This window comes from Onychomys torridus, chromosome 3 (genome assembly GCF_903995425.1).
Source record: "Onychomys torridus chromosome 3, mOncTor1.1, whole genome shotgun sequence".
Lineage (NCBI taxonomy): Eukaryota > Metazoa > Chordata > Mammalia > Rodentia > Cricetidae > Onychomys > Onychomys torridus.
In genome coordinates this window covers 66827131-66849600 of record NC_050445.1, presented here as the reverse complement: position 1 = coordinate 66849600, position 22470 = coordinate 66827131, and the positions used below count along the sequence as shown (strand labels likewise).

Genomic DNA, 22470 nt, shown 5'->3' with positions numbered 1-22470 from the left:
ATATGGTCCAGTTATATGCTGTTTGTAAAACATCACGTCATTATGGTAGTATTGGTAAGATAGATGGGGGCGGGGGGGGGGGGGAGAAAGGACCATAAAAGATCCACCATGTAAACAATCACTTTCAAACTGGATGAGCCATGCAAGGTTAACGGCAGAGCAGTAAACACTCCCAATAACAAAGCAATCTACAGCCATAAAAGAGTTAATTCACAAAAATCAAAGCATGATAAAGGTGTGTGCAATGAACATCAGCACTTCAAGAGCTTAGGGAAGCGTTAGATAAAAGGCATAAGCCCTCCAGCGTGGCATCGTGGAGGTCAGCACCTGGGAACCATGCGGGGTGGAACGAGAACTGACTCCTATAAGAAGACATCCCACCTTCACATAAACACACGCATACCTGTGCATACACACTGGTTTGTTGTCCATTGCTGGGATGAACACTGTGCCCAACAGCACATTCTGTGGGAAGGGCTTTCTTACATCTTATGGGTATAGTCCATAGCAGATGGAAGTCAGAGGAGAAACTCCAGCAAGGAAGGAACTCAAAGAAGTTACCATGGAGAAATGCTGCTTACTGACTTGTCGCTGGCTTCTGCTCACCCAGCTTTCTCTTTGAGCCTAGCAACGTCTGTGTAGTAATGCCACCACTGGCAGGGGGCTGGGCCCTCCTCTGTCAGTTAGCAATCAAGAAAATTCTCCACAGACATGCCCACAATCCAGTTTGATTGAAGCAACCCCCTAATTGAGATCCCTCAGATAACCGTGGGCTATGTCAGGTTGATAGCTGATGCTTATTAGGACATAAACACACAAAGTAAATAAGTGTAAAAAAAAATATATATATAAGAAGCAAAAGGAGCCAGGCAGTGGTGGTGCATACCTTTAATCCCAGCACTCGGGAGGCAGAAGCAGGCAGATCTTTGTGAGTTCGAGGCCAGCCTGGTCTACAGAGTGAAATCCAGGGAAGGCACAAAGCTACACAGAGAAACAAACCCTGTCTCAAGGAAACCAAAAAAAAAAAAAAAAAAAAAAAAAAAAGAAGAAGAAGAAGAAGAAGAAGAAGCAAAAGACAAAGAACACTAGAGATCCCAAAAGATACATTACACTCTCATTATTATTCTATTCAGAAAGTCAACAAGGATTTAGAAAAACTCAATTATATTGTGAAGCAATATGGTTTAATTGATATGTATAGGACTTCCTATCCAGTACTAGTAGAATATATGGAACATATGTTATGATAAACCATGTTGATAGTAAATAATCCTCATTTAAAACAAACGTCAACAATTTAAAAGAAATGAGGGCAGAGGCACTTGCTGCCAAGCCTGATGGCTGAATTCTGTCCTTCAACCTACTTGGTAGAAGGAGAGAGCCAACACCTGCAGATTGTCCTTGGACCTCCACACTTGTACTGTATACATACATGCACTCACACGCACAAATACATTGTAATTCTTTTCATTGCAAAGAATTGACACCACAGTAGGCAGGTACTCTGCACTCAGTGGAACCTCTCCAGAGACTATTAATGACAGACAGTTGAAATGGTTGGGAGAGTTTCATCTAAATGAAAATCTTGTTCTTCCACCCATTATTCTGAATTGTTATTGGCTGAGAATGTGGGAAATGGATGTCTTTCATCTGACAATGACCACATGGATAATGAAATAAGCTGTTTGGTGGCAACTGGTGGTAAATTGTTTCTCTGTCCACTTTGTTTTACAGCTTCTCTATTGAAAGGATTAAAGCATGCAAACATTGTGCTGCTCCATGACATCATCCACACCAAGGAGACACTGACGCTTGTCTTTGAATATGTGGTAAGTGAAATAAATAAGATTTCAGGCTAGCTAAATTGGAATAAAATACTTTCAGTGATAGGAGTTGATTTCTAAATTGCTATACCGAAATGAGTGATTTTTCTGAGTATATGCAGTATTGTTTGCATAAAATAATGGCCCTGTGAGAGGTTTTTTTTGTTTTTGTTTTTGTTTTTGTTTTTAATGGCTCTTAAAGAACATCCAGAAAAATGTTAAGTTCCATTTTGTTAGGTATATGATTTATTTGTAGCCTATTTGTTGCTAGTGTGCTTAAGGTGTGATTTTTAGGCATATAAAAAAGGATGGTCACTATCAAAGGAATTCAGAGGCAACACAATATATTTTCCTTGGGATTTCAAAGTTTTCCTCCTCAGTTATTTTGGCTATTAACTAAAGCTTCCAATTTGTATAGCATGCCATGTAACAATCTTCTTGTGTTGAGGGTGTCACCGTTGGAAGACCTGAACTTCAACTGGTAATTAATCTTTCTCCATTTTCCTCACTAAAACATATGGTGTTTGTGTAGCACCGTCTCAGCATTTAACTGTGTAATCATGAAATGTAACCATGATAATTAGCATCCCAGTTTTCACAGATGGATCTGAGAACATGTAATTTATAAGATACAAATGACACCAGTACCGACTTTTTAGTATGAAGAATATCTACCGGGATTTGGAGTATTAAGTAAGGCCTCATTTTTATAATTACCACACTAGTTTTTTTTATTGAAATAATTCCCATTTTTCCTTGAAAGTATAAAAGGATGAATATCTGAAGCATTTTTGTCTTCTTAATGTCTGCCTGTGTCTGTTTATCATTTGAAAATTGTTGTCTCATGAAGAAGCCATTCATCTTGTCTATTTACATATAAATGATAGATACATTTGAATAATATGGTAATATGGCTACAAGGACAGCTACTACTAGCGAGTTGCATATATTACATGCTACCAAGAATGGAAGCAGATTCACACATCAATGCAAATATAATTTCTTTTGTTTTCTCCATCATTTGGAGTCAATAATGTATTGAGCTGACTTAGGCTTGGAATTTTCCATTCATGTTTTTTAGTATGTCTGATTTACATATTTCAATGAAATCTAGATTTTTCTATTTGTAGTCACTATTTCCCATAATGCTTTACAGAAAGAGTATTTAATGATGTACTTATTCTCTCCCTCAAATTGAGCAATTAAACTAGAAGAAAAAAGCAATGTTTGGGACACCTAAATTAACACACTTCATGTTTATTTCCCTGTACAGTCCACTGGTGTGTAGTTAAACACACACATATGTATATATTAATTAAATTAATATGTACATATATGCATAGATGTACACATATACATGTGGCTTTGTTTTTTGGTGAAATCAATATCAAACAATGCAATTGAAACATTTCCAAGCTTTATAATATTACTATTAAAATATAAATGTTTTATACCATTAAAATCCCATATAAAATCATTTATAATGATTTTAAAGTTGATGATATAAACTTATTTTCTAATCAGCATTCATTCTGTTGCTCCATGTCACTAATAGTACTTCTTGCTGGTCCTGGCGGCACATGTCAGCATTCCCAGTTTCTCAGGAGACTGAGGCAGGAGATTCATAAATACAAGGCCTTCCTGCTCTAGAGAGCAAATTAAAGGCCATCCTGGTCAACCTAGCAAGACCCTGTGTCCAAAGGGAGTGATATGGAGAAATGCAGCTCTGGGGCAGAGGACTGTGTCCATTAGTGCTCTGTTGCTATGATAGTGTATGATAACCAAAGCAATGTATGGAAGGGTTTATTTTGATTTAGGGTTCCAGAAAGGGTAAGTCCATCCGGCGTGAAGCAAAACAGTTCAACAATTTTTGAGACACTAGTGTGTCTTGGCTTTAATAGTCGAATTCTGTTTTTAGTTGGGGAGGCATGGCGGCAAGCAGCAAGCATAGCAGCAGGAGCAGGAAGCTGAGGGCTCAGACCATGAGCTGCAATCCCAAAGGTGAAGACAAACTGGAGTTGTGGTGAGACCGTGAACACCCACAGCCTGTCATTAGTGATGGACATACTCCAGCCAGGCCACAGTGCTCCATAACCTTCCCAATCAGTGCCACCAGCCAGGGTCCACATGTTCCAATCCATGAGCCCATGGGGGGCATTTGTCATTCAGACTACCACAAGTTCATGCTTCTTCATACAAGACCTTGGACTCAATCTCCACTGCCACCAACACAAACACCCACAGAAAACAAAACAATTTTGAAAGGACATAAGTTATGCAATGTAGGAAAAATCAGTATGCCATACTCTTAAAATCTTAAATGTAAAGGTAAAGAAAGACAGTTTGACAATTTTTGGAAACTATTCTATCTTATAACATCATAACATAAACATTAGAATTGTTTTCAGTGGCTTTCTGAGGTAAGCCTATGAGCCTCACTATGCACATATAATGTATTCTGCTCTTGTCTTTGACAGAGAACTCTAATCCTTGCTCTTTTGTATTATTCCCACAAATGACATTTTAGGTTTCTGAAAGCCTTCTGAGGGCCAGAATAATGAAATAAGTGACTAATTGTTAGTGATATGGAAAAATACTCAAGGAAATGGCTTTGGAGATAATTAGCACAGGAATTCAGTGGATAATAGAACTCTGTTGATCCTCTCAAGTACCATGAACAGTTTTTAAATCATTCTAAACCTGAGTTTCTTACTCACTGTCAAGGTGTGCATATGGAATGATCTGGAAACTCCAACACTGGTTTGTTGGCCACAGGCTTCCCAGGTGGCTTCTATCTCAGTGGCAGGTCACATGGGCCTCTGAGATGTGTGCTTCTGGAACCGCCTTCATCCAGGAAATGAGAAGGATAAGCAGCAGCCTTAGAAAGGAAGCTGCTTCTTAATGGTCTAAGACACTGGTGTAGCTCTCCATATTTCAAGTGTGAGTTTAAACCTGAAAGAGAGAGATGATAGCATTTAGAATCATTGACTCCAGAATACACGTAGCTATGATAATGCTAACAAAATTGTTCTTCTACTTTAACAGAAAGCTTAAGCAATTTAGTTTTTTGTGCTCATGTGTTGTTGTCAAAGACAAATGGGTTCCACATTGTGTTTAACAGTATGATGAAAAATGTGAGACATATTCCATAAGTGGAAATAAGAATATTAATAGTAAACACAATTATATAAATGTATGTTGCCATTAATTTCATAACTATTGTGTTTTGCTTTAAATTTCAAAAGAGCAAGCCATCTGGAGCATCATTTTTCATTGCATATTTAATAATAGTGTACAAAAAGAATCAAAAGCCAGGCATGGTGGAAAATGTCTTTAATCCCAGCACTCAGGAAGCAGAGGCAGGCAGAGCTCTCTATCACCTCAAAGTCACTTGGTCTACATACAGGGTTCTAGGCCAGCTAAGGCCACTTAGTAAGACCCTGTTAAAAGAAATAAATCACAAAATTGAATGAGGTTACCAGACATGGACAAAGTTTTGATTTTGCAAAATATGTAGGTTATAGAGGTTAATGTACAACATGGTGCCTAAAGTTATCAATATGATATTGTTGGCATATAGTGTTTGATAGGAGACCAGATATTACCTCAACTATTCTTGCCACCAAAACATGAATAAACATGAGCAAATGATGCAAGGATGTAGGAGATGGCCATGTCTATTACCTTTGTTGCCTTTTTGTGGTGATGGTAACATGGGTATGTCCTGAGTCCTCAAAGTATGTGTGTGTGTGTGTGTGTGTGTGTGTGTGTGTGTGTGTGTGTATGTATGTATGTAAATATTAGTATATGAGTTACTGCTCAGAAAGCTGCCAATGAAAGGAGAAAAGCCAAGAAATTCATAATGAATCACAATAAAATAGATGTGGTTATTTTATTTCTTCTACTATGATGTAAACCATTGAAATAATCCAAATTATTATGGAACATATTTTAAAACTTAAAAATGTAAGATTTCTCCTCACAATGTAACCAAAATTCATATAAGATGATTGAAAGATCACCAAAAATACCATGTGTTTTCATAATTCTATTAATTTTATAAAACACTCCCATAAGTGTTGTCCACTTAAAATGTGAGATTTTGATAGTTGTTACTTTAACATCCTAAGTCTTAGCATAGTTTTCCATGCATTAGTCATTAACTAGGGCTCAGCTGTAAATTAATGTAAACTGCAGAATAGAGATCCATGAATGAAAACTAGGACACAGCCCACTTCAATGGTCACAGTGCTGAGGGCACGCCCTTGTAAGAAATTCATCCTGATTTCTAAATGAGCCAAGTTAGGTCAGTGACCACTTCGCTAGTGCACACCGGACTACCTGGCACATCAGAAATCTGATTAAAAGTTTTTGTGTACACACACACACACACACACACACACACACACACACACACAGAGAGAGAGAGAGAGAGAGAGAGAGAGAGAGAGAGAGAGAGAGAGAGAGAGAGAATTTTCTTCACTCATAAATCATCATTTAACTCACTTCGTTTTTCTACCTAGTTGATCTATATTCCAGCTGTATTTCCTATATTTAAACATATTTTGACCAAAGCAAATGTTCTTCTAAGTAGAAAATAGACAATGTGTGTGAAGCTTGAGTAGTTAAAGCAGCTATAGACAACACATGGCTACAGATCCATAGTTGTGTCCAGGGAATTAAAGAATCTCTCTGTTCAAAATGAACATGCCAGTCAGAGTTCCCTATTGCAAAACAGAACTTCTCCTTGGCTGATTCAGACAGGCAGGGCTTGTATGGGGTATTGTAGCTAGCAGTCCTGATGATTGGACTTTAAAAACAAGAAAGATGTCAGGTGGCTCCGGCCAGTCAGAAACAGAGCAAGAATTATGGCAGGGAGGTAAGCACTGAGCATCTGCTACCATCAGAAGTGTTAAAAACAGACTCATCTCTCAATTGCTTGCATGGTTTCCCCGGGTTAATAAATATCACCGCTTTGCTAATGATGTCAAAATAACCTCTGCAGCCTCATTGCTTCTTTGGGCTGTTTTCATCCAATGATAAGCCAGAATTGTTTCTGTAGAACTGTCTGAAATGAAGTCACATGCCATGTTTTGACTATCCAGGATCCCACAGGACTGTATGTCCAGTGTTTTGTAATGGCAGACAGGTCCTGCTTCTCACCAAGATTCACAGAATAGGCTGATCATAGTGGTGCATGCTTTTAATTGTAGCTCTCATGTGACATAGGCAGAGATCTCTGTGAGGTCCAGCCAGTCAGGGCTACATACTGAAACCCTATCTAAAAAAATAAATAAGTAAATTTACAAAGCACAGCAGTGGTTTTCCCAGCACACAGAGTGTGTTCCAGTGTAGAGCATGCTTCCCTGGGTTCCCTGAGCCATCTCATAAGCAGGCACTAGATGAACTTTATCACGCAGTTACGGATAAGAATATGCGGTGAGTGCAGGTGACATACTCACATATCCTCCCTTTATGACCTTTGAGTGATCATCTAAATTGTAGATAGTTGAGGTGAGTCTTGTTTTTAAAATGTGTCTTAAAATAGGTCTCTGCATCTATAGATATACAGAATATTAAGACTAGTGGCAGAATTCCAAACTGTATTTTGACATTGTTTTGATCATCTTCATTCTCATTAAGTATTATTTGATTGTCCTAGGATTTGATTTGATTGTCCAAGAGCTCTAATGAGATCTGAACAAATAGAATGGCCATGAAGCCTGCTTGTCAGATTCCCATGCTTTTCTGTTTATGTCCCTTTAATAGCTTTCCCCAAACCTATTGATTAATGCATTGGCATGATTGAGGAATAAAGTTAATTGGGGAGTGCTAGAGGGTACTGTCCTTGACCTCATTCTCCTTATGTCTGAGTTAGTGATTCTGATAAAGAAGTGGTAATGATGGGCTTGACCAATCTGTGTCTGTCATAGGTTGTACCCATAATTAATAGAGTGATGTCATCAAGGGTCAGAAAACAGTCTGATGAAATTATGAGTCCATCTTTTAAGGTAAATTCTGTATAAAACAGTGTACGTGGCTATTTCCTAAAGGATAGTTTAGCTATATGTAGAAAAAGACATTTACTTACAAATGATTCATGTAAAACAAGACTGGTAATTCCTTTGCTCCAGTGTGAGCTGGCACGGAGATGTGACAGCAGACGATAGCTAGTGTAGGGTGTGTGTGTTGACAGGACCTGGCACAAAGCAGAGTTGACACAGGTCAGCTAATAAGATGACAAGGCAGCAGTGGTAAGAGTGATGGGAAACCATGCAGAAAGGAGACGGTAACAGTGCCTGTGCTCGAGAGAGACTGTGAAAGCCAAGTATTAGACTTCCAGGAGGCCAGTTGTAGCTTCATTTTGGAAAGAATATTCCTGTGCTCTGTTTCTAGTAAACTAAACTTGTTGTTTTAGAGTGTAAGGGACACTTTATCATTAAATGTGTTCATTCAACAGGATGAATGGATCCACATCTGAAATTTAGTGTGGGTTGGGGTGTGTGTGTTACTAGAACCTTGGAGTACTCATAAGATCCCTCTGTTCGGCTGATAAAGAAAACCAGGTTCGTTCATGTACATCCTGTGCTTTCTAGTAGCTGTTTCCTGTCATCTTTCGAGTCTGTGTGATGAAAGATAGGCCCTGCTTGCCATCAAGCTCCACGAAGCAGGCTGGTTGTAGTGTTAATCCAGGCATCTCCAAGTTAGTTACTAAAGGACCAAGTTTCACAACTTTTTATGTAAATTTGTCTCATTTTTCATAAACTAAAATTTTTATGGTCCTGTAGCATGAATTGGCTGTCTTGACAGACTCTTCTCCTTTGAGTTTAGAGATACAGATATACAGCCCTTACATACCCTAGCATGATGGTGCACAAGAGGATCACAGATTGAAAGCCACTATGGACTCTATGGCAAGAGCCTCTAAACAACAACAACAAAGCCCATACAGAGTAAACCAAATGCATGTTTTTGTCTGTAGTAAGCCTGGTGATCTTACACTAGGTGATGTAGGTCCACAAGCCATTTGAGTTTAAAATTGCAGCCATACTTTTCTACATGTGTGGTGGGACTATGGGATTTTGGCAACTTATTGAAAACAGTTGATAGCCTGGCTTGGACTCAAAGACTTTCCTTTATAAAAGATTTTTTTCTTTATTATTATGTGTTTCAAATTTTATACATCAGCCATGGGTTCCCCTGTCCTCCCCCCTCCCGCTCCCACCCTCACCTTCCTCCCAGCCACTCCCCTCCATTCCCATGTCCTCCAGGATCAAGGCACCCCTGGGGATTCATTTAAATCTGGTGGATTCAGTACAGGCAGGTCCAGTTCCCTCATTCCAGACTGAGCAAAGTGTCCCTGTGTAAGCCCAAGGTTTCAAACAGCCAGCTCATGCACTAAGGACAGATCCTGGTCCCACAGACTGGATGCCTCCTAAGCAGATCAAGCTATTCAGTTGTCTCACTTATCCAGAGGGCCTGATCCAGCTGGGGGCTCCACAGCTTTTGGTTCATAATTCATGTGCTTCCATTCCTTTGGCTATTTGTCCCTGTGCTTTTTGCGATCTTGGATTCAACAATTCACGCTCTTGCAGACCCTCCTCTTTCTCGACAGTTGGACTCCTGGAGCTCCACCTGGAGCCTGGCTGAGGATCTCTGCATCCACTTCCATCAGTTATTGGATGAGAGTTCCAGCACAACCTTTAGGTTGTTTGGCCGTCTGATCATCAGACTAGATCAGATCAGGCTTTCTCTCGACCATTGCCAGCAGTCTACAGTGGATATATCATTGTGGATTTCTGGGGACCTCTAGAGCACTCTGCCTATTCCTGTTCTCATATGGTCTTCATTTATCACGGTCTGTTATTCCTCGTTCTCCCTTTTCTGTTTTTGATCTAGCTGGGATCTCCTGCTCCCCTAAGCTCTCTTTCCTTCGAACCTTACCCTTCATTACTCCCACTGTCATTCAGGTTGTTCATGTAGATCTCATCCATTTCTCTGTTACTGGGTGATCCCTGTGTCTTTCCTAGGGTCCCGTTTTCTAGGTAGCCTCCCTGGAGTTGTGTAGCTGTCTAGTCATCTTTGTTTTATATCTAGTATCCTACTATGAGTGAGTACATACCATGTTTGTCTTTCTGAGTCTGGGTTATACCTCACTCAGGATGATTTTTTTCTAGATCCATCCATTTGCCTGCAAACATCATGATGTCATTGTTTTTCTCTGCTGAGTAGTACTCCATTATGTATATGTACCATATTTTCTTTATCCATTCTTCAGTTGAATGGCATCTAGGCTGTTTCCAGGTCTGGATATTACAAACAGTGCTGATATGAACATAGCTGAGCAAAAGCCCTTGTGGTATGATTGAGTGTTCCTTGGGTATATGCCCAAGAGTGCTACAGCTGTGTCTTGAGGGAGATGGATTCCCAATTTTCTAAGGAAGTGCCATATTGATTTCCAAAGTGGTTGTACAAACTTGCATTCCCACCAGCAGTGGAGGAGCGTTCCCCTTGCTCCACATCCTCTTCAGCATAAGCTGTCTTCTGTGCTTTTGATCTCAGCCATTCTGACAGGTGTAAGGTGGTATCTCAGAGTCGTTTTGATTTGCATTTCCCAGATAATTAGGGATGTTGAGCAATTCCTTAAATGTCTTTCAGCCATTTGAACTTCCTCTGTGGAGAATTCTCTGTTCAGTTCTGTAGCCCATTTCTTAATTGGACTGTTGGGCATTTTTGATGTCTAATTTCTTGAGTTCTTTATATATTCTGGATATCAGCCCTCTGTCAGATGTGGGGTTGGTGAAGACCTTTTCCCATTCTGTAGGCTGTCGCTTTGTCTTGTTGATTGTGTCCTTTGCCCTACAAAAGCTTCTCAGTTTCAACAGGTCCCATTGATTTATTGATTCTCTCAGTGTCTGTGCTACTGGTGTTATATTTAGAAAGTGATCTCCAGTGCCAATGCGTTCAAGAGTACTTCCTACTTTCTCTACTATCAGGTTCAGAGTAGCTGGATTTATGTTGAGGTCTTTGATCCATTTGGATTTAAGTTTTGTGCACGGTGACAGATATGGATCTATTTGCAGCCTTCTACACATTGACATCCAGTTATGCCAGCACCATTTGTTGAAGATGCTTTCTTTTTTCCATTGTACAGTTTTGGCTTCTTTGTCAAAAATTATATGTTCATATGTTTGCGGGTTAATGTCAGGGTCTTCAATTCATTTCCATTTGTCCACATGTCGGTTTTTATGCCAGTACCAAGCTGTTTTTATTACAGTAGCTCTATAGTAGAGCTTGAGGTCAGAGATTGTGATGCCTCCAGAGGTTGATTTATTGTACAGGATTCTTTTGGCTATCCTATGTTTTTAATTTTTCCATATGAAGTTGAGTATTATTCTTTCCAGATCTGTGAAGAATTGTGTTGGTAATTTGATGGGAATTGCATTGAATCTGTAGATTGCGTTTGGTAAGATCGCAATTTTTACTATGTTAATTCTGCCTATCCATGAGCATGGGAGATCTTTCCATTTTCTGACATCTTCTTCAATTTCTTTTTTCAGGGACTTAATGTTCTTGTCATATAGGTCCTTCACATGCTTAGTTAGAGTAACCCCAAGGTATTTTATATCATTTGTGGCTATTGTAAAGGGTAATGTATCTCTGATTGCCTTCTCAGCCTGTTTATCTACTGTATATAGAAGGGCTACTGATTTCTTTGAGTTGATCTTGTATCCTGCAATGTTGCTGAAGGTTTTTATTAGCTGTATCAGTTCCTTGGTTGAATTTTGGGGGTCACTCATGTATACTAACATGTCATCTGCAAGTAGGGAGAGCTTGAGTTCTTCCTTTCCAATTTGTATCCCCTTAATCTTATGTTGTCTTATAGCTCTGGCTAGAACTTCAAGTACTATATTGAATAAGTAGGGGGAGAGGGGACAGCCTTGCCTTGTTCCTGATTTTAGTGGTATTGCTTTGAGTTTCTCTCCATTTAATTTGATGTTGGCTGTTGACTTGCTGTAGATTGCCTTTATTATGTTTAGGTATGCTCCCTGTATTTCTGATCGCTCCAAGACCTTTATCATGAAGGGGTGTTGGATTTTGTCAAATGCCTTTTCTGCATCTAGTGAGATGATCATGTGGTTTTTTTTTCTTTGAGTTTGTTTATATGGTGTATTACATTGACGGACTTTCGTATGTTGGACTTTTCGTATGCATCCATGGGATGAAGCCTACTTGATCATGGTGGATAATTGTTTTGATGTGTTCTTGGAGTCTGTTTGCCAGAATTTTATTGAGTATTTTTGCATCAATGTTCATGAGGGAGATTGGTCTGTAGTTCTCTTTCTTTGTTGCATCTTTGTTTGGTTTAGGAATCAGGGTAATTGTAGCCTCATAGAAGGAGTTTGGTAATATACCTTCTGCTTCTATTGTGTGGAACAATTTAAAGAGTATTGGTATTAAGTCTTCTTTGAAGATCTGGTAGAATTCTGCAGTGAAACCATCTGGTTCTGGGCTTTTTTTGGTTGGGAGACTTTTAATGACTGATTCTATTTCCTTAGGGGTTATTGGACTATTTAAATGGTTTCTCTGGTCTTGATTTAACTTAGGTATGTGGTACCTATCCAGAAAATTATCCATCTCTTTTAGATTTTCCAGTTTTGTGGAGTAGAGGTTTTTGAATTATGACCAGGGCCAGCCGATTGGCAGGAAACTGGGGCCAATTTGGTCAGGTCCTCCCAGGGTGGCCTGTGTCCAGTGGTGGGACCCAGGCGCAGTTGCCTCTCTGACTATAACCCAGGCACTCACCTCTGGTTCAGATGGGAGTTCTGGGGTGGATAGAAGCTGGGGGCTGGTCTCTGAGTCTCTGGAAGTGGCTGGGGTCTCTGGCAATGGGTGTGGGGGCAGGGTGTGGAGACTGCAGTGTCTGCCTGCAGTCTTGGAAAAAGGGAACCTTCCAGCAGGGCCTGCTGATTGGCAGGAAACTGGGGCCAAGTTCATCAAGTCCTCCAGGGGTGGCCTGTGTCCAGCGGTGGGACCCAGGTACAGTTGCCTCTCTGACTCTAACCCAGGCACTCACCTCTGGTCCTTTATAAAAGATTTTAAGGAAGTTTTTATTTTATATATGGAGATCTAGTTATGCTAGTGATTACATATTCTGAACGGGAAAGCTGTCACTCAGAAGGGAGTATCATATGTGGAAAAACAGATGCGGGCATTGTGGCTGGCTGACTGCAAACAGTGTGAGATGCAAGGACTCGGAACCACAAGGAGAAATTGAAGAAATGAAAAGGCATCAAGCTAGTGTTCAATCAGTGCTCTTTCTCTAATTGGTAAAACAAAGTCAATTAACTTCTATTCTTTCCTTCCCCCGTGACTTTCTCATCTAATAAGGCATTGTAGTTTCTGTCAGTCATCATCACCTGTGTACTCACTGTCGTGCTGGGTGTTGGGATTGTAGTGCTTTTTCTTTATTCTTGTGTCGCACTTACGTTCTGCACTGTGGTGTCCTTTCATGTGGTGGCCAGCTGTATTGCATGCCCCCAATCCTAATTCAGGATCTTAGGTTCTATGGTCTAAGATGGAAGTGAATGTCTGATTATCTACGAACAGCTATATGCATATTCCACCATATTTCAGACCATTTTGTTTGAATACATTCTGCCTCTGTAGCTTTGTTTCATTTTCATTTTGAATTCTCATTTTATTTTAAAATTCTGTCTTTTAAACCACAGGCATTTAGTAGTGGAGAAATCACAGGGAAGATAAGAGCTACATTTTAAAAAGGAGGGTTTCTTGGGAAAGAAAAGAAAACAGTTTTAATTTTCTTTTCCTTACCCCCAACCCATCCCTCCATTCCCATCTCCTCCAGGGCAAGGACTCCCGTGGGAATTCAGCTCAGCCTGGTAGATTCAATTGAGGCAGGTCCAGTCCCCTCCTCCCTTCACCCAGGCTGAGCAAAGTGTCCCAACATAGGCCCCAGGCTCCAAAAAGCCAGCTCATGCACTAAAGACAGGTCCTGGTCCCACTGCCTGGAGGCTCCCTAAACAGTTCAAGCTAAACAACTATCTAAGTTATCCAGAGGGCCTAGTCCAGTACTGTGGGAGCTCCTCAGGTATTGGTTCACAGTTCATGTGTTTCTAGTTGTTTGGCTATTTGTCCCTGTGCTTTTTCCAATCATGGTCTCAATATCTCTTGCTTATATAATCCCTCCTCTCTCTCGTAGATTGGACTCGTGGAGCTCCGCCTGGGGCTTGGCCATGGATCTCTGTATCTGCTTCCATCAGTCACTGGATGAGGGTTCTATCATGGCAGTTAAGAGTGTTCAGCTATCTGATCACCAGAGTAGGTCAGCTCAGGCACTCTCTCGACCATTGCCAGTAGTCTATAGTGGAGGTATCTTTGTGGATTTCTGGGGACCTCTCTAGCTCTCTGCTTCTTCCTATTCCCATGGTGTCTTCATTTATCATAGTAACTCTCTCCTTGTTCTCCCACTCTGTTCCAGATCCAACTAGGACCTCCTGCTCCCCTAAGCTCTCTTTCCCCCAACCCTTGCCCTCCATTACCCCACCACCACCTCCAGTTTGCTCATGTAGATCTCATCTATTTCTCCATTACTGTGCGATCCCTGTGTCTTTTCCAGGGTCTTCTTTACTAGGTAGCCTCCCTGGAGTTATGAGTTGCAGTCTGGTTATCCTTTGCTTTACATCTAGTATCCACTTATAAGTGAGTACATACCATGTTTGTCTTTCTGAGTCTGGGTTATACCTCACTCAGGATGATATTTTCTAGTTCCATCCATTTGCCTGCAAACCTCATCATGTAATTGTTTTCTCTGCTGAGTAGTACTCCATTGTGTATCTGTACCACATTTTCTTTATCCATTCTTCAGTTGAAGGGCATCTAGGTTGTTTCCAGTTTCTGGATATTACAAACAGTGCTTATATGAACATAGCTGAGCAAATTCCCTTGTGGTGTGATTGAGCATTCCTTGGGTATATGCCCAAGAGTGGTATGGCTGGGTCTTGAGGGAGATTAATTCCCAATTTTCTGAGAACTGCCATACTGATTTCCAAAGTGGCTGTACAAGTTTGCATTCCCACCAACAGTGTAGGAGTGTTCCCCTTGCTCCACATCCTCTCCAACATAAGCTGTCTTCTGTGTTTTTTATCTTAGCCATTCTGACAGGTGTAAGATGCTATCTCAGAGTCCATTTTGATTTGCATTTCCCTTATGACTAAGGATGTTGAGCAATTCCTTAAATGCCTTTCAGCTATTTGAGTTTCTTCTGTTGAGAATTCTCTGTTTAGCTTTTTAGCCCATTTTTAAAATTGGATTGTTAGTTATTTTGACGTCTAGTTTCTTGAGTTCTTTATATATTCTGGATGTCAGCCCTGTGTCAGATGTGGGGTTGGTGAAGATCTGTTCCCATTCTGTAGGCTGTTGCTTTGTCTTATTGACCATGTCCTTTGCCCTACAAAAGCTTCTCAGTTTCAAGAGGTCCCATTGTTTAATTGTTGCTCTCAGTGTCTGTGCTACTGGTGATTTAGGAAGTGATCACCTGTGCCTGTGCTTTCCAGACTACTTGCTACTTTCTCTTTTATCAGGTTCAGAGTAACTGGGTTTATGTTTAGGTCTTTGATCCACTTGGACTTGTATTTCTTAAGAAAATAACAATACGTGACTGTGCATGTTAAGGTGTGGGAAGGCAGGAAAATGACATACTAAATAGAATAAAACTATCAAAAATGATGGGTTCAGAGGAACTAGAGAAAGTATTACTCATAAGTGCAAGGAAATTTTTTATTTACTGAATGTGTCCAAGATCTTCAGGATAAAGATAATCAATGATTCCAGTTACCTTTGAATTAGGTCAGTAAATACCTAGAGAAAGCATCATGAGCAAATTGTAAGTGGGAATGTGCACATTGCTCTATAGCACACAAAATGGAGTAGAAATTAACATTCCACAAATTATCGCAGTAACTTGAGAAATTTGTATAATTTTAATGTATACTTCCTTCACCTTGTTTACTGTGTGTGCATGTGTTCCTGTATATGTGTGAATGTGTGCATGCATTTGTGTGTGTGTGCATGTGTTTGCATATGTACATGTATTTGTGTGCATGCGTTTGTGCACATCCGTGTGTATGCACAGGTGTGTGTTTGTCTGTGTTGACACAAAATCTCCTGTTGCAAGGGCTGTTCTTGAACTGCCGATCCTTCTACCTCTGCCTCCCAAACCCTGGGGTTACAGGCATATGTCACAGTGCCTAGGTTTCCTTGTTTAAAAGTTGTTATTTCTTGTTTCTTATGTAAATATTTACCTCACATAGCATTTTAAATTAGAGTGCAGTCTTTGCTGTGGTAAAGGTGTGAATTTGCCACTCTAGATGTCAGGCATGTATTTGTGGTGACATCATTGTCACACTTGCATGGAAATTAGAGTCCTTCAGTTTTGTGTTCATTAGGGAAACAGATCTTCACCTTGTACCTTCTACATTAAGAAAACCAGTACTATTCTTTCTAAACACACAACGAAACGTTTTTACTGTCTCTTAAATATGTCTTTTCGAAAGTTTTATTAAAGGTATTTGTGTGCATGTGTATGTAGGTGTAGTGTGTATACAGTGCCCAGAGAGGTCTTACTGTGGATGATATCTGATCTTAATTTGATTTCTCAATTCACATACCCTCTCTGTATTCAAGAAGAGGGTCTGTCTGTAAACAGCTAGGACAGGCATCTAAGGACTAAGTAGCTACTGAGGACTTCCAGTTGACCTCTATATGTAGACTTCCTGTGTCTGAATGTCACTGTCCCTCCTGACACTTCTGTATATAAACAGTATTGCTTCTAGACCTTCCTCACCAACCCTGTGATATTCTGCCTCTGTGTCTCACTGTGGTAATCTAGCTACTGTTTATTTTGGAGCATCTACAATGTGGTGATATGTGGATGTTACAGAGTATAAAGTAGATATGTGTTCTATTTGTCATCTTTATCTTGGAATCATAAAAAGTTTAATTATGAATTATTATTAAGCTTGTGATTATATAAATCACTGCATAATTTGTTAGTTTTGTTCACATTAAGGCTTTGAAGGATGTACCATTTTGGTATTCATCAATTGTTGCATTTATTAAATGTGACAAAGGTCACATGAGTGAAGATACTCAAATTAACAGTAATTACATTACCATCAAATCCTTAAAATTTTAGAGATGTAAACAAAATCTGAAGTGTGTCTTTATTAGGATTTTTTACTTTGGTAGAAATATTTATCTTTGCTAATTGTTGTTTGTTATGACTTGTGTTAATGGTTGCAGTGGTGGTGTACACAGCAATATGCATTCATTTTGTAGAAAACTAGCTGGTGGCCTGAATTCAAAATAACTATTCAGAATATATACCCTTTGGGTTTTGCATTTACATCACTAAATCCTCATTTTTTTTTGAGGCAGCTTCAGTATTCTGAATTAAATTCCAGGTTCAGTGAGTAATTTATGCTCTTTTCTAGCTTTCTCTGTTACACTCACACACACACACACACACACACACACACACACACACACACACACACACTCCAGTTTTAAATCCTCAACAGATGCCCATGTTTCATCTCCATTTCATAATCCAGGAACTCAAAAGCTAATTAGTCATGGCAACTATTTGCCAAGTAAGAACTTTCAATATGGGGGATTTTTTTCATTTTTCCTTGATATGTGACCTGCTTTCTAGCTTGGAGCCCCAGTTAGCCATCTCTGTTTCAGCCATGATTGCTGTGTCTGGAAGCTCGAGTTTATTCTAGTTCATTATCTGCTTTACTTGGATAAGAAGCAGAAGCAGTGAGGATAGTGTTAGTAATCTAGTTAGAAATTTGAGAATATGTTGAAGGAAGCCATCTAAATCTGACAATAAGACAAAGTCAGCATTGCAAGAGGAAGGAGCTACAGGGAGAATATGATTATATGAGTATTTATTAGAAGAAAATGAAAGACCAGTGATCTTTATTTATAAAAAAACAAATCAGATTTCAGCCCACTGAACAGTACTGTGAATTGACAGGCAGAGTGTGAAGGGGTCGAAGGACAATTGACCATTCTTGTTTTTGCTAATAGCATCTGTAACAGGTAAATGGGCAGCTTTTCATCCTGAGGGTTGCAGCAAGATTCTCATTTTATGTGCCGCATACTAACATTGTAGCAGGCAATTTCCAGTTTCATTTCAACGTTCCACAGAACAGCAGTGTGAATATGTCTGTGCACATGTGTTTCAGAGTACAGTAATCTTTCCCTAAACTACCTTAGAGAGTATGGCAGATACAGAGAGAAGGTGACCATATCCCTTTTTAAGTCAGCACTTATCTAGCTACTGGAAATAATACCTGTAGCTGTTACCACCTCCAAGATTTGTCCCAGCTGCTGAGCACCTCATTCTGATGGCCATGCTGTTCCCTTTGTCTGGAAAGTTAAAGCTCTGACTGTGTTGGTGCATTGAAAGGCAGCTCTGTGTGTTGGCCACCCGTGTAGTTGACTTCTTGTGTGCAGGTCCATCTCTTTCTCTTTTAGTTGGGTTTCATTTTTCCTTTTATATTATTTTGTTCTGAATATACCTTATTCCTTTCTGTATAATAAACAATATTCTTCTATTTTTGAAGAACCTATCTATGGCAAAGAAGTATGAATGTTAATTTATAAATAGATTTTTAACCCTTCATTTTTGCCAAGGGTGTGATAACCTTTTTTTATATATAAAGATTTATTTATTATGTATACAGTGTTCTGTCTGCATGAGTACCTGTATCCAGATCTCATTATAGATGGTTGTGAGCCACCATGTGGTTGCTGGGAATTGAACTCAAGACCTCTGGAAGAGCAGCCAATGTTCTTAAACTCTGAGCCATCTCTCCAGCCTGTGATAACCTTTTAAGATACAGTTAGTATATGGAGTTCAGGTTTAAGGATTCAAATATGTGACATGATACCAAAAAGGCCAAATACAGCAAGAATTGAAGGAAGGTTAATTTTGATTTAAAAACATCTAATAAAATACAGCATTCTCTTAAAGTTACTGAACTTTTATTATAGTTTTTAAAATCTAATTCAAATATATACATTCATATTTAATACCCTTCCTATGTTTTACCATATTACTAGTGAACAAAATATTGAGTAGGATTTGCCTAGTGTCAAATACTATATTACTCTTTTCAGGAAGAGTATATGCTTTTTCCTATCTAACTTGGGCATGACATATTCCTTGCTTAGTTAATGAATTATGAGAATTATCACTTGCTTTTGTGTAACTTGGCCAATTCTTACTAACAAGTACTGTCCATCACCCCAGATTACAGTGCTGCGTGGTACTGTCTTTGAAGACATGTGATTTGTTCTCACATACATGTAACCTGGGGATATTTATGCATGTACATTTATATATATATTCTTATTATGTGTTACCTATACTTTTAAATTGTTTTGGAAACACAGATTCAAGATCAGTAAACATGATTCTGTACTGCCCATACCCATTTTTAAACGATTACATCCTGTGTATTTTTACATAAAAATCCCATACTTGTCTTTGATGTTGTTTCAAATTTTGCATAAATGTGCAATTCCAAACAAAAGAAATCTAAGTGATGATCATTTTCTGGCTTTTTTAGTAGTCACTTGTTTCTTCAGTAGCCTCGTTTTCTCACTGAGGGCTGTGACTCGGCTTTTGTTAGCACAGGCTTTTGTATCATGGGTGGTATCAAGTGTTCACTGTGTGTGCGGTCACCTTCTTTGCCAAATGTGTCTTACGCTTATCTCCTTGGTAGAACTATAGCCAGTTTCAGATTATGAGTATGGTGATTGTGTGCCAAGCCCACTAATTAGTTAGATGTAAATATTGAGAGATATTTTACTCAAAACTCTCTAGTGTGACTGTATGAGATTTTTTTTTTTCTGGTATAATTGATTCAAGTTTGAATGTCAGTGCAGCCTTTTAAAAATTGGCTGAGGCAAATTTTCAAATGTTATGTCACCCTGGAATCAGGAAAGCACAACCTGAATTCTTCTGTAACTGAGCAGTGAAGTTTCATTCTTTTCCTTGAAACTTTTTTTCAGCAACTTTTTTTGGGGGGCAAATTGCACCAATCAAGAAAAGGGAGGGTATTGTGAGCTCCGATTCACTGACTAGATGTTGGCATTGGAACCAAAAGGGTGTTGTGGTGCGCAATAGCCATTGGTCTGTGCTTCTAGAAACCTTGGGGTTCATACTTAAAGTACCAAGTATTCCTGCTAAATGTGTCATGTGCCTGGGGAAAGTTTTATTCTTGGAAGTGTTACAAGTGTCTAAACTTTAAGGAAAAAAAGAAGGAAATTGTTGTTTCACTGTATTTGCACCATCGTGGGTTATATAGTGAGACCCTGCCTCAAGAAACACACACACACACACACACACACACACACACACACACACACACACACACACACAAACAGCAAAAAGTGAGGGGAGAGGTAAGAGATCTTTACCCACAAGACTGTATGCTTCCTGTGCGCCGTAGGGACAGCTGTGAGCCCCACCATGGCCATAACAGACGTTTGCAGCCCTTCGTGCCTGAGAAGCCTTTCTCTAAGCATGGACTTTGTGTGTCCAGCCAGGAGAAAGCATTTCCATGCGTGTTTTCCCCAGAGAGCCCTCATTCCAGCAGTTTTGATTGGCACTGTTTTGGAGTTTGTGGCCCACAGGCTTTCTTTCCCCAGACAGTCAAGTTTCATAACTAGACAGAGGAACTCTACAGTATTTAGGAAAATTTTAATAACATTGTTTCTCATACACCCTTCCCTGTTGTCTTGGGAAAGCGTGCTGAAAGTGCTGTAAGCAGGGGAAGGATATGAGCGAGATTTTGTTTCCTTTTAGCTGCCCAGAGGAAGAAAGCTGTGGCACACCATTGATTTCATTGGTATTTCTCTCAGAGTTGTTAGCAAATTCGTATGTAGTGAAGATGTTTTATTTGTCCTATGAGTTTTATAATCTTTCATTCATTTATAATGCCCTGGAAGATTGATACAGACTTTCAGGTGACTTGCCAAAAAAAAAAAAAAAAAAAAAAAAAAAAACAAACCAAACAAACAAAAAGAAACAAAAAACTGAAACAGATCAACGATGTCTAATAATTTCTTTTTCTCATAATGTGTCCTAAAATTAATATGTTCAAAATTAAAAATTATACACACTTGAAGGTTCCTGCAGTATAGCTTATTTTCTAAGCCACATGTCTCTTGTGTAGCTCCAGTATGAGTACTATCTTACCCTCAGTGAAAGCTAATGAAGAGGCCCTCTGGTCATCTCCATACATGCTGGACACGCTAGCCAGGTGCTGTCCTTGAGAAGGTGAAGCCAGCCCAGACTGAACAGGGGGTTCCAAGCCAGCCTGACCACAGTGTGATATCTTGTCTCTCCACAACCCCCACAACAACAAATTCTTACCAAACAATTATTTACTGCTGTCTTCTCTTTCTGGTCTTGATCTCTTCTTTCCACCTCCTGATCCCTCTCTGTTTCAAATTCCTTTTTCTTATTTGTGGCCCTCATGCCATAATTTTATGGTCTTCCATATTTCTGAGAGGGTGGCTCCAAAAAAGTGATTTCAGAATTAAGATACCCGTGTGTTCTATTTCAGACCCTTTTGTTTTGTATGTGTATGTGTGTGTCCATGTGTTTGCATGCGTGGGCATATCTGTGTGGGGATACATGTGCAACATATGTGAATATGCATTTGGAGGCCAGAGGTTGTCTCCATCAATAATTCTCTGCTTTATTTACTAACTCCGTGTGTTCCACTGAACACAGAGGCAGCCAGTGAAGCTCATCTACACAGCCAGCTCCACATCCTGTCTCTGCTTCCCACACTAGCACTGGAGATAGGTTTCCAGGCTCGCCTGACTTTCATATGTGGGTGCTGGTGATTGAGTTCAGGTCGCGTGCTTATGTGGTAAGCACTTTTCCCATTGAACTGTCTCCTCCTTTTCTGTTTGGTGGCGCTTGCAGGGGAACTGGTCAGGCAAGAGATACATGGCTTGGAAAATAAACTGTACTGCAGTGAGCTTCAAGTATGTATAATTATTAATTTTGAGAATAATTCATTTTAGGGCACACTATGAGAAAAAGAAAATCTTAAACAATTTTAACTTCTTTTTGTTTTTCAAATTCTTATGGTTATTCACTGTTTAGTATAGTCCATTCTCTATATCCTTCTGTTTTTATTTTTCCTTAAAAAAATCAACCTTGTCTCAAACTACCATGAACATTTTGAAAAGTGATTATTTGAAGCTGGTACTGTTTGCTCTTCTTATGTGGTTTAGGCTTGTGAGTGGTTTGCTGTATGACATCTGAACCATACTAGGTAGACCTGTGCTCCCTTGACTTTGGAGATCTCATTCAATACAGCTATACAAGAGCTGTAGAATATCTCGTAGGTTTCCACTAATTTTCAGAATTGTCTCCAAATTATACATTGGATTTGCTTAATTCAAAAGGGAAGACTACTTCTTCCACTTTAGAAGTTTCCTAAGACTCCTGTAGATGTAAATGCATTTGAGTTTAAGAATTAGCATCAGCAATACTGAAACTACTAGAGACTCAAAGTATTGGAGCATGAAT

At 39.4% G+C, this 22470-nt stretch overlaps 1 protein-coding gene across 6 annotated transcripts in view; it reads left to right on the top strand.

Annotated features, from left to right (window-relative positions):
* Positions 1-22470, top strand: part of Cdk14 (cyclin dependent kinase 14) — a 484889-nt gene that overhangs the window by 252549 nt on the left and 209870 nt on the right. For all 6 annotated transcript variants that reach the window (XM_036182828.1, XM_036182829.1, XM_036182831.1 and 3 more), the window contains one exon: positions 1735-1829. In XM_036182828.1, the coding sequence (XP_036038721.1) occupies positions 1735-1829 (95 nt within the window). The remainder of the gene's footprint in view (positions 1-1734; positions 1830-22470) is intronic.